We start from the raw sequence: 12147 nt of genomic DNA on the forward strand, positions 1-12147 counted from the left end.
AACCAGACAAACCAGATGTGTCATTATCAATTTAGTAACTGGGGGGATCATTTATTTTTTCTCAATTTACAAATTATTTAAAATTTCTTTCTACTCCGTATGGTATGGTACGTGATCAAATTCATATTTTGATCGAGAACAATTCATATTTTGATCAAGGACAATAAAAATGCTCAACTATTTAAACCATCTACTTCATGTTTCAAGCCCATGTTGAATATATTGTTTTTTAATTAATTAATTATAGGACTGGATTAAATTTTTACAATAAACCAACCCGTAATAGTTTATTTATTTTTTTGCCGGGACTTTCCATAATATAATAAAAAAAATGTGTGATGAGCCGCGTTAACCTCGGACCCAGCTCCGTCTGTCCCGGTTATCCACTTCTCGGGTCCTCGGGTCGTGTAAAAGGACTTTGTTAACTCTCTCTTTCTCTATTTCTCTCTTCGACTCCGCCTGATCCCTCTGAAAGAAACAGCCATGGACGACTTGACTTTACAAAAAATTGCAATCTCAGGGCCAACCCTAGCCTCCATCATCCAACGGTTCTCGTTCTCTCATGGTGCCGTTGATGGCCTATTATTCGGCCACGTCACCCACATCGCCCCTTCCAACCTCTCCGACGATCACGCGTCTTCGTCATCCCTTTCCGATTCCTCCTCTCCGATCGCCACTATTACCGGATTCCTCTGCTCCGGCACGACTCACAGTTTCTACGACTCTGCCGGGCAAATCGACCCTCTCACCCTCCGTCGCCTCTTGGGCGATCTAGACCAGCAACATTCCCTCATCGGATGGTTCTCCGGTCGCCGGAAAACCCATATCCGACCGTCGTTCAGAGAATTCTCGGTCACCTCTTCTCTCTCCTCCAATACCCATCTCTCGTTCCCCGTAAAGAACGCGTTGGGCAACACCAATCTAAACCCTTGCGTCTTCCTCCTATTGGCTTCTCCGTTACAGGACCAAACCATCCACACTCACGAGTACAGGGCTTACCAGTTCCGTACTTCTACAGGCTCTTTCGAGCCCAAATCTATCGACATTGTCAACATTGGGCCTGCGTTTCGTGGGCATTACGGCTCTTTTAGCCCTAATTCACCATTCCCAATCTTGCCCTGCGAATTGAGGACTTCGCCGATGAGCGAGGACCAAAACGACGACACTTTGGGTGGCATGAAGCTGTTCTCGAAGGACCAGAGGGAATTGGATATGTGCGCTGAAGGGTTCGAGGTAGGAAGGTTGAGTAGGCTGATGGGTTCTGAGGCCGTGAATTATACTGCTGTGTTGGAGGACTTGTACTCGAAGATGCTTAATAAAGTTGAGAGCTTGGCGAGGCTTGCGGAGAAGAGCTCCGCTAGGGTTCTTGAGCAGGTATATCACATTTATATATAATTACTAGTGGACATTTCTACATGATGATTGAAAAAATTTAAGCAATTTTTTTCCCATTTTGTTTGCTATGTTATTCTTTAATTGGCAAATGGTAGTCTTTAAATTAAATAAAGTTATTTCTTCTTCCTTTTTTTTTTTTTTTTTAATTTAATATCTTTTCCAAACATTGACAGGAAAATCATAATAGAAAGCTAAGGTACAAAGTTGCTAGGTCTGCGGCGTTGGAATAAGTGCTTCATTCCTGCTTGTTGTGTTATTTTTGGTCATACAGGTAATTTTTTTTTAATTATTATTTTTAGCTTATTGCCTGCATTTATTGAGTGTGAGGATCATCTATTACTGGCTTTTTAGATAATAATCACACTTAAACATTACATAGTTATCTGCGACTGAAAACGACCTTCTGATCTATTAAAAGAAATAGTAGGGAGATGCATTTGGAGAAGTAGGGAAAGGGATTTAGAGACCTGGGTCAACTTTACATTTGAAATTCAACTGGTTTAAGTTGAAATTAATAGATGATGCACAATATGTTCATTTGTTTCAGTAAATGGTTGTCAAATTGGACAATTTTTTTCAATCGTTTAGATACATTAATGGCTGTTAATTCACAAATGCCATTATGCTATTAGTTTCAATAAAACTAGCTTGATGAGTTATTACAAGTTTTATGTATAAAGCCCTTGAAGATAGGGATCTCCTGAAGGATGCAAGTCACCCTAGGTTCCTCAAATGTTAGAATCTGTTTGATGCTCAGATTTGCATTTGGTGACCTACTCAAAAAATCCAGTCTTTTAGAGGAAGGCCATGCATTTTAATGTAATCCTTCAGTTATTCCAATATTCATTGTGGGTTATATTTATTTCTCCTTGTATGTATTTTAGGAATAGGAAGAGGGATTTTCTACTTGGATATGTTCTAAAAATTGTTTTTTGGTTAAATCAGTGCTTCAAGATATGAAAATTTGTTATCCCCATGCATATAAAGCGGGTTATTCCTGGGATAAAGTGCCTAGTTTTTATTATTACCCCCTATAACCTTTCTAGCAAGAAAGACTTTGTTGTTTAGCATTGGGGCTTAGGAGGAACTTCAAGTTGTTTTAATTTTGTTTTTCAACGTTCCATGAAAAGGGTCTATAATATATCTATTATTTGAATTCCGTTTTAGTTTCTATTTTACATATTGATTTTCATATTTATACTTGATTTTAGTTTCTGAATAATGTTCTATTTCTGTGAATTGCTATATAGGATTTGGTCCCTGAAGATTTCTTTTATGTACTTGATTTTAGTTTCTTTGTCATGTGGCTTAAATTCAATTATTCCGGTTTCAATCCCATGTTTTTTGTTATTTCCTTCGGTATTTTGTTAGATAATTCCAAAATCCATCGTTGGTCATTGGGTTATGAAAACAATGAATAAATTAGAAAAGTTATTCTAATTATTTCCCTTCCAAATTACTATATAAAAGGAACCTTTTCCATAATGAAAATAAAGACCCTGTCGAAAGTTAAACGAATAGCTTGGTGACGACCATGATTAAAAAAAAAAAAAATATATATATATATATATATATGAATGAATAAATAAATAAACAAAAACTTGGCGACAACTTTGCATTAACTTTCATTTTCTATAGCATCTGTAACTGATCCATCATCACATGATAAGCGAAACTTTCCTTTGCAAGATGTGGAGTTATTTTGTGACTCTGCATTTCAGCTTTCAATATCTCACTTTTATCGTGTTTTCTTTTGGAGTTGATAATGCAGCAATGTGCCGGATTTGATGCTTATTGCTGATATGAGAAAGATCCAGCTTTCATGGCATTGCTAATGATGTGTGATGGATTCTTTTGGGTGATTTTGGAATGAAGAAATTGTAGAATCTCCTTTCATTCTGAGCTAGTCTTTGGCACATTTTGTTAGTCTCGAAGATTTGGATGGCTATATGCTGCCTCCATTCCAAGAATATTTCCAGCTCTTATGTCTCTATCAGCCCTGTGTATTACCATCTCTTTTGCTCATTTCACTTCGTCAGGAACTCTCTCTTGTATCATAAGAGGAATATAAAGCAAATGGGTTGTACAATATTTTGATCTCTTATCTTATAAACATTAAGAGGAAATGAAATCATAGAGTTCCTGTAGAAAATTATTTCAAACTTTGAAGTTCATATTTTTTGCAAATTTATTCCGGCTGGCCAATAATTTTATTGCTCAGATGAGGAGAAACAAGAAGCTGTTCATCTTAACGAAGAGTTCTTGGTGGTGATGGTAGCTATTGGTTACATGATCGTTTTATGATATATTTTATCTTGGCGAAATAAAAGTTTTAATTTTAATTTTTTCTCTTTTAATAATGTGAGAAAAATCATGTTACTGGTCACTTTTGGATAAATAATAATAATAATAATAATTATTAATTTATTTATCAAGTAGTTTTGGTAAAAATGGGTGCTCCACTGGGTGTACGTTGGAGTACGAGATCTAACCTTCTACTTTTAAGGGTTTTTATTTATTTATTTATGTGAAGAAGTGATGGTCTCAAATGGAATTATATAAAATTTGTGTGGGCAAAATCGGAAGAAAGTAAAATCCATAAAAGTCCAAATTCATTTTCTTAATGTGCAAGAAAACGACCGAGGTACAAATCAGAAGTACGTACTGGGAAGAGACACGTGTCCCAGTAGCGGCCGCAATTATACAGATTACGTAAGCCATGATCGTAATATTAATTATAAAATTATCAAAATTTATATATCCGCCTCGGGAATAACAAACCGAAACCCCAAAGAAAGCCCTGGTTTCTTCGTTTCCAAGATAGGACAGGCTCTTCTAGTCTTCCTTTCCCTCATATCAAATAGTCTCATAAACCCTCCATAAACCCTCCCAAGTATATTCCTTTACTTTTGCCACTCTGAAAATCAATAACACCCAACTTTTTATCCAAAATAATAATAATAATAATAATTAAAATAAAAATAAAAATAAAAATAATCTTCAAGGCGCTTAAATCATGTCAGAGACTATGGATGGGTGAGTTTATTATTTGTCTACCATTTTGTTGTTCTTTCTCTCTTTGCTGTGAATTATTTATCTACTTTTACTATTTTGTTTTTGTTCAAGTATTTTGATGTGCTTTTTTCATGGACTTTTGGTGTTTGATATTTTGTTACAATGAGTTAGAGTTGTTGGGTTTTTTTTTTCATTTTTCTTTTCTTACATAGATACAGGTTTTAAATTTCTAGATATTTTTTTTCTTTTCTTGGTGGGATTGATTTCAGGAACAAGAAATCGAGGAAGAGACGCAATGGAAACGATTCAGTGGTTGATTCTCTTGAAAAATGGAAGTTGTACAATGACCAACTGGTTCCAGAAGCAAAAGATGGAGTAAAAAGTAACCCAAAGAGTCCAGCCAAGGGGTCCAAAAAAGGTTGCATGAAAGGAAAAGGTGGACCTGAGAACTCTGATCACTATTACAGAGGGGTTAGACAAAGGACTTGGGGAAAGTGGGTTGCTGAAATCAGAGAACCAATTGATAAAAATATTGGTTCAAGAAAAGGTAGTCGGCTTTGGCTTGGTACTTTCTCTACTGCACTTGAAGCAGCCTTGGCTTATGATGAAGCAGCCAAGGCCATATATGGTTCTGCTGCTCGCCTCAACTTCCCTGGCTATCCAATCCATTCCTCCAAAGCATCATCTTCGATTCGAACTAAAACGGTTCCTGCTGAGTCTCAAACAACAACGTCAAACAGTTCTGAAACTGAAAGCTTCACTGAAGAGTTGAAGATGAACCATTATCAATCAGAATCGGATTGCTTGGCCAAAAAGCCAACGCTGGAAGTTGACAGCAATAAGAGAGAAGACTATAGTCCTGCTAATCATGTTAAGATTGAATTGGAAGACGTTTATTGCCGTGGTTTTAATATGGATGCTGAGCGTTTAAAGCCTTGTAAGGGGGTTGGATTTGAGAAACCGGTGAAGAGGGAAGAAATGGAGGAAGATGTTGCAAAAACTCTGAACTCTAATAGCAGTCACAGCTTAAGTGATAGCTATACAAGTTCTGATGTGCAGGACAAAGTTAAGGATTCCTGTAGATTCGGTAGTTCTGATAGTAACCCTGGTTGCTTGCCAAATTGGGCAACAGATGAGACATTTAAAATTGATTTTTGGGACCGTCAATGGGGAAAACAGTCTAATGGTTCTAGCCAGATACAGAGACCAAATGCTAATGAGTCTGAGTGTGGTAGCTTGTATAATCTGGAGGAACCATATTTAGACTTTGATTGCAGCTTAGATTTCTTGAGGCCCGGTTATGATTTTGGTTTTTCAGAAGATCAGGGGACTCTTAATTTATGGGAATGAAGATTTTTTTGATTGTCGTTCATTTTTTCAGTTGTTGGGTTTGATTGCTGTGCATGGTAGGTTTGCGGCTGCTGAATTCCAATTTTTGCTTTGTATTGAAGGAAGTTGATGAACATGTTTTTGTGTTTGATATTTCTGCAAAAGCTAATTTCATCTAATTTCATATTTCCCACATGATTATTTTGATTGTGAATTCTAAAAAAGATAGTTAAAAGTTTGTAGGGAATTTCATAGAGCAGAATCGTTTGCTTTCTCACAAATGTGTTCATAAAAAGATAGTTAAAAGTTTGTAGGGAATTTCATAGAGCAGAATCGTTTGCTTTCTCACAAATGTGTTCATTTCCTTCTCTACTGTTAAAGCAGATATAGCAAAGTTTTTGGGAAGTATTATCATTTGTCAATCATGTAATCCATTATTTTGTCATGTGATAATTCTATTCATACTTAATTTACACCAAAAAAAAAAAAAAATTATATTCAGACTTAGAATCATGTTAGATTGTTTTTTGTCCCCTAGGAATTAATTTGTCACATATAAAAAAAATGCTCTTTTCATATCACTGCCTCGCAATCTTTTTAACTTGGCTTTCAAAGCTTTCAATTCAATAAAGCACCTCCACTTAGGATAAGAGAATCTATTGAAACCTGAGAAGGAAAAGACATATGGTATAAGAGTTGGTTGTTTCAACAACCGTTTACACAAATCTATGAGCAACTTCGGATTCTACAATTCCCGGTCTAACATCCACCTCCAAGATAACAAAACCACTTGTGCAGTGTTTTCTGCCACCAAAAAATAAAATAAAATAAAATAAAAAATAGCTACATTCAACATGCAATTATAAACCGATTACAATTTTTTGCTTTACAAGTAAAGTCGATGAATTTTCCAGAATCTTTCATAAGAATACAATAATTATTTATCAGAGTGAAGAACATAATGATTTACAGTTTTTATAAGTGGAAGCTACTCATTATACCCTATAATTTATATACAAGAAGCTCTCATAGTATCTAGAACCTGGTAAATTAAGGAAGCAAAGTTGACTTGTTTGTAAAACCTTCATGAGTCACTGGATCCCCACACAATAGAATTCAACAAGAAGTTAGAAGCTCAGTACATGGAAACCTTGATCCTGTTAGCCTCGAAAAAACAACGGGCCTTTCGAACACATGACAAAACTGGTGTTTAACTGGTGCACTGGCAAAGTTGACTCGATTTGCACCAATCTCAAGGGGATTCAATGTCAAAAAAAGCTGAGAACGGAAGCCTTTGGATGAAACCTCAAGCACCATTTCACTAGCTTTCATGCTCCAACTTATCCCATACCATTTTCCAAGGTCCACTTTTCGTCCCCAACCTGGAATGGAGTTTTATTTATTAACAAGCAGTTCAAGGTTGGAACAGGAACACATTTACCTCACTTAAGGAAAAGCCTTACTGAAGGAAATGCTTTTTACCTCCAAACTCCAGCTATTACACGCAGGAACATGAAGAGAAACAATCCAGTCCAGACTCCAGCAAGACCAAATGCAGGAGCAGCCACAAGTAGGAATATGGAAGAAACTAAGCCGACAACCAACTACTCGAACAAAAAAGAGATTACTGAGGAAGATGAACAGAGAACATGATTTATCATTCATTTTAGGATCAAGGAAGTACCATGGAATAGGCAGCATATCCAAAGTCTGAAACTCCATAATAGAGCCCATCAAGAACAAACGCTATAGCATTCACTGGCTGAGACCCAGCAACAAACTGAAAAAGAGTATATATTATAAAAAAATCAAGCTTCAATGTCAGAAATTTGAATCAACATATGCCCATTAATCACAAGATGCTAACTCTCAGTATACGGATATCCATATCACAATCACCAAGTACTCCCTTTTGTTCCCTTCTTACCCAAGATTAAGTACCTTTCATTGTCTACTAGCTGACTAGTATTCATTTTTCATATCAAATTTGGCTTTTATTTATTATTGCCAAAGAGATACTTTTAGTTAATATAAACAACACAGAAACTCATTGGTACATATGACAAATCTATAATTACCTCATATTTACTCATCCACCTGCTTACGATCACAACTATTAGGCCAAAACTTCTGGGAAGATCACTCTTAGAATCTACAGAGAATGCATGATATGGGTATGCATCCAGTAAACGATTCCAAGGCATACATTTTTTTTTCCCTTACCAGTAAACCAGACCGGGTGATATCCAAAACTTCTGAATCTGTGGTAAATAAACTAGCAAATGCTCCAAAACCAAGGAACAAAATAACAGCTAAACCAAATCCTGTCACCAAACCAATCTGCTTGAATACGAAATGGAAATTCAGGATCAGATATAATTGTGGTGCATGCAATACAGGGAGAGGGAGGAAGGGGTCATATAACTACAACAAGGGCACAGAAAGGGAATTATTAACCTGTAGAACTCTGTAAACCACACTGCGTGATTGCTCATAATTTCCTTGGGAATAACCACTGGCAAGAAGTGACTGTAGGAGAAAACAGCATTTCAACTATAAAATTAGAAAGGTTTGCATATAACAAGTTTAATCACATGTGGAATCCCTCGTATTATATTATTCACTGCATTTTGTAGGATGGTCACAACCAATATAATTTTTGACAAATATAACCGATCTCACAACTCAAAAGATCTTGCATTAAAAATAGAACATAAAAGATATACCAACAGATTACAATTTTTCAACTTAGTTAGTTCAGCTTCTAAAAATGCTAGGATGCTTTTGAGATATTATATGGTCAACTTGTTCCCCAAAATTTAAAAAAGTGCATTGTATAATCTAAATTAAAAAAGTCCAATACCTGACCAGAAAGTGCTAATGCATCAGTAAGCAAAGATACAGCCAACCAAACTTGTGTGCTTATCTGATAACCAGCCATACGTATGGGACCTTCCCTTGCTGCCATGGACGTAGCCAGCGTCATAGTCACAAGCACTGCTAAGGTTCTACCAATAAGAAGACCACCTAGAAATAGAAAACCTATTATACTCCTTGGAAAATGTATAAATGATGAATATATTTGAATAAGATAGGCATTTTGCTATTGTTTTTCAGAATTAAAATTGCCTATTCTAACTGCAGGTTCACAGAAGAGTAAAGTGATATTGCCTATAAAACTTAATTGGCAGGGAACATACCAGATTTAAGATAGCGGGCAATCCTTCTCCCATCAATATTAGGAGAGATGAGCAATATTTCGCCACTCAATTTCCAGAGAAGAATAAAAGCGATTAAATATCTGGTGAAAGATTTTCATTGAGAAGTTTGTTAGAAAATATAAAGTACAATGTAAGATAGACATCAAGCTTAAAGTAAACTGGTAAAATTAAGTTTACCACATCAAACGACGTACTCAGAAATTACAGTAGCAATTGCAGCACCTCCAATGCCAAGACCGAAAATGAATATCAAAATTGGATCCAATATAGCATTAAGCAGGTTGCCAGCAACTGACATTCCAAAGAAGATATTTTTAAGTCAGACAGCTAGCATATATTATTGCAAGAGATGGCCAGGGCAAATCCAACCAAGCAATCGAGGAGATTCAATAACAAAACCAGAGAAAAACAGGGTCTTCAAAGTCTGAAAAATTAATTGATGCCAAAACTGAAAATTCAGTTATAGAAGCCTACTTATAAATAGTCAATCTGAGAAAAATACAGTAGTTAAAATAAGAAAAATCTAATTTAAATTGCACAATAAATTAACAAAAGCTTAATAAACACTTCTTCCCTTAAGATAATAATGTGGAGCATCTTAAATTCCATCCAATGTAGTTACAGAAACATATTGAACAAGCTCCAGAAAATTTAGATATCATTATCCCTCATCAAGCATTGTGTTTTAGCATTATACTACAGAGCTGCTGAATAAAATACATTATGGATCCTTGGCAAAACTGGAAGTGATAAGAAACAGTATATAATTTTTTTCATTATGGCTAAAAGTAAATAAGGTAAATTGGTCATCATGATGTAGCTTAGAGTTGAAAGTTCGGCGAGTAAAACAAAATCAGTTGGAATTCACAACCACAAGAGAAAGAGATAGAGAAATGCAGCAATACTTGCCAACGGCATACAGAGGTGTCTTTGTATCCTTGAAGCCTCGAAAAGTGCCTTGTGCAGCAAGTGCAATTACAATTGGTGGAGCACCAAAGCCCCTCCAGGTAAGGAAGTGCTCAGCAGGTACTCGCATCGGTGAATCCTAGACCCAGTTACATGAATAAACTACTTATGAATAACAACCATGGCATATAATTGCACCAACCATTTTAAAGAAAAACATAAAATGCATTTAGTATAAAAAAGTAGTTCTTGTGAGTTTGACATACAGCAGGTAAACCCATGATATCCATTAAGGTGCCAGACCCAAGATAGAGAGCAACAGCTTCAGCAATGCCAATACTAGCAGCAAGTGCTAATGAAGTTGACACTGAGGGAAGGTATTTTTTGCTTTTACGCCTACCTTGGAAATCTTCATGCAACCAAAAACCCAAAAATATTCATTAAGAAAACAAATAAAACAAAATGAAGTCATGCAAAACCCAAAACAAAGGACAATACAATATGACAGATATTCCAGAAAATTACCTTCATTAAGTTGACTGAAATTGTCATCGCGCTTGTCAAGAGAGGCCTGCTCCTCAGCGACAAAAGATGTTGTGATGTTGAGCAATGGAACATTAAACAACTTTGAGATTAAATTGAATACTGAAACTGACACCCCAACTGCTGCCAATTCAGCAGATCCTACACAAGAATAATTGACAAATTAGCAGACAATTTAGTCATCTGATAAGCTAGATAAAGAGAAAACTCAATACTCTTTACTGTCAAGATTTTCAAAAACATTTTTGTTGCTAATTAGATTAGAAACTCTTAACTCCTGAATATTGCCCACAAATTGGTGACAACATGTACCCAGTTCAGACTCCAGAGTCCCTATTTTCGAGGAACTTAGCTCAATAAAAAATGCGGAGTGTAATAGATATTGACAAGTTCAATACCCAAAGAGTTTAAATAATTAAGTCGTACCAGTGAAAAGTAGGTAAAACTCAAATAATAGAAAAGCCATTGATATCCCAATTCTTTCATGCAAATGAAAAATAAATACCAATACCCAACGCCCAAAAAACTCGTACCTATATGGCCAACAAAGGCTGTATCAACCAATGACGCAAGAGGATCAGCAGCCAATGCCAAAGCAGCAGGCAATGCAATTGACAATATTTCCGGCACGAGTTCATCAAACTTAAGAATACCATCACTGTCAAATTTTCCAAATGATTTATTCAAAATCCCAATACAAGAAAGCAATCCAAATCAAAACCCATCTTCATATTTGACTCCATTAGATTCAAATTGATCCCAATTCCAATTAAAAAAAAAAAAAAAAAGTTCTAAGCAGCAGAATATTACATCCCCAATACATCAGAGAGATAAGAGCGTACCTTAAACGAGGAAGACGAATAGAAAACGAATCGAAAAGAGAAAACCCAGAAGGCGAATTTGAGCAGGGAATATCTTCCCGATTGGGTGCTAAAGGGGGTTTAGAATTAGATTTTTCCGACGAACTTTGCGGCGAAGTGCTTGAATTTCTGGGAGACGAAGATTTGAGAGTCCGAAGACGACACGAAAAATTGCGGCTCCTTCTGATGAGTGCTTGTGATTTGGAAGATGAATTGGTATGCGGAGATCTTACCCAGAGAATTTGAATTTGCTGGGAAAGACTGCATGCCATCGTCAAAGTTCACACAGAGAGAGTGTGTGTGGGGAAAGAGAGGGCTGGGACTTGTGAATTTTATCTTCTACGAACTAACGGTCAGATTTCGCGCCTAGGAAAAAAAAAATATCTTTTTCGGGGAATCTGATATGTGGGCCTTGAGTCGAGTAATAGTGGTCACTATTAAATACCCAATGGGCCTGAAATCGCCACATTTATGTTTTTAAATTTTTTTCTCTTTCATTTTGTTTTTTGTTTTTTGTTTTTTGTTTTTTGTTTTTTGTTTTTTGTTTTTTGTTTTTTGTTTTTAATTGTAAAGGGAATTTTTTTTTTTTTTTTCATTGCTTGACTTTCTAATCCATATGCATGGCCATACATATATTTTTTAATATGCTTAATTTTTTTAATAAATAATGTAAAATATCAATTTTATTTATGGCACCTAGGGCATGCTCTAACTCATTAGCATTTATTTTCCAACTAGTGCCTTTTCTTGCTCAGGCACATACCTTACAATTAAGCCAAGTTTTTCACTTTTCTGAAGCATATTAAATAATTAGTCTTATTAAATTATTATTTTTCTGTTGCAGTATTGCCTCTAATGCTTCGGTTTTTTTTTTTTTA

The 12147-nt window shown here is 35.7% G+C and overlaps 3 protein-coding genes across 7 annotated transcripts; 2 read left to right on the plus strand and 1 right to left on the minus strand.

Moving 5' to 3' along the window:
• Positions 1–334: 334 nt before the first annotated feature.
• Positions 335–3586, plus strand: LOC107431080 (uncharacterized). Of its 2 annotated transcripts, none has more exons than XM_016041957.4 (3): positions 335–1374; positions 1569–1666; positions 3155–3586. In XM_016041957.4, exons 1-2 carry the CDS (start codon positions 484–486, stop codon positions 1623–1625), a joined length of 948 nt encoding a protein of 315 aa, XP_015897443.3. In that variant the 5' UTR covers positions 335–483; the 3' UTR covers positions 1626–1666; positions 3155–3586. The 2 variants fall into 2 exon arrangements, with proteins under 2 accessions (XP_015897443.3, XP_015897442.3); XM_016041956.4 differs by having other exon boundaries at positions 338–1374; positions 3167–3586.
• Positions 3587–4152: 566 nt separating this feature from the next.
• On the plus strand, positions 4153–5927 carry LOC107431079 (dehydration-responsive element-binding protein 2B-like). The gene is made up of 2 exons (XM_016041955.4): positions 4153–4431; positions 4680–5927. Exons 1-2 carry the CDS (start codon positions 4412–4414, stop codon positions 5758–5760), a joined length of 1101 nt encoding a protein of 366 aa, XP_015897441.3. The 5' UTR covers positions 4153–4411; the 3' UTR covers positions 5761–5927.
• A 332-nt stretch (positions 5928–6259) lies between these two features.
• Positions 6260–11768, minus strand: LOC107431078 (protein DETOXIFICATION 44, chloroplastic). 4 transcript variants are annotated; one of them, XR_007237934.2, is made up of 14 exons: positions 11252–11750; positions 10943–11067; positions 10392–10550; positions 10133–10275; positions 9870–10005; positions 9155–9251; positions 8940–9040; positions 8603–8766; positions 8197–8268; positions 7963–8079; positions 7424–7519; positions 7222–7343; positions 6782–7121; positions 6260–6543 (listed from the first exon to the last, which is right to left on the minus strand). XR_007237934.2 is itself a non-coding variant. In XM_016041954.4 (13 exons), exons 1-13 carry the CDS (start codon positions 11539–11541, stop codon positions 7061–7063), a joined length of 1683 nt encoding a protein of 560 aa, XP_015897440.3. In that variant the 5' UTR covers positions 11542–11750; the 3' UTR covers positions 6563–7060. The 4 variants fall into 4 exon arrangements, 1 of the variants encoding a protein (XP_015897440.3); XM_016041954.4 differs by lacking the exon at positions 6260–6543 and having other exon boundaries at positions 6563–7121; XR_009639308.1 differs by lacking the exons at positions 6260–6543; positions 6782–7121 and adding an exon at positions 7818–7891 and having other exon boundaries at positions 7301–7343; positions 11252–11768.
• Positions 11769–12147: the final 379 nt, after the last annotated feature.

The sequence above is a fragment of the Ziziphus jujuba genome, chromosome 6 (genome assembly GCF_031755915.1).
Source record: "Ziziphus jujuba cultivar Dongzao chromosome 6, ASM3175591v1".
NCBI lineage: Eukaryota > Viridiplantae > Streptophyta > Magnoliopsida > Rosales > Rhamnaceae > Ziziphus > Ziziphus jujuba.

Bases quoted from the DNA above. Each gene is read 5' to 3' on its own strand.
- LOC107431080 (XM_016041957.4), top strand. From the start codon at position 484: ATGGACGACTTGACTTTACAAAAAATTGCAATCTCAGGGCCAACCCTA. The intron at 1,375-1,568 runs GTATATCACATT...AAACATTGACAG, and splicing joins CCGCTAGGGTTCTTGAGCAG to GAAAATCATAATAGAAAGCT.
- LOC107431079 (XM_016041955.4), top strand. From the start codon at position 4,412: ATGTCAGAGACTATGGATGG. The intron at 4,432-4,679 runs GTGAGTTTATTA...GATTGATTTCAG, and splicing joins ATGTCAGAGACTATGGATGG to GAACAAGAAATCGAGGAAGA.
- LOC107431078 (XM_016041954.4), bottom strand. From the start codon at position 11,541: ATGGCATGCAGTCTTTCCCAGCAAATTCAAATTCTCTGGGTAAGATCT. The intron at 10,006-10,132 runs GTATGTCAAACT...AACTGGGTCTAG, and splicing joins ATATCATGGGTTTACCTGCT to GATTCACCGATGCGAGTACC. The intron at 7,520-7,962 runs GTAAGGGAAAAA...ACTCTTTTTCAG, and splicing joins TCACCCGGTCTGGTTTACTG to TTTGTTGCTGGGTCTCAGCC.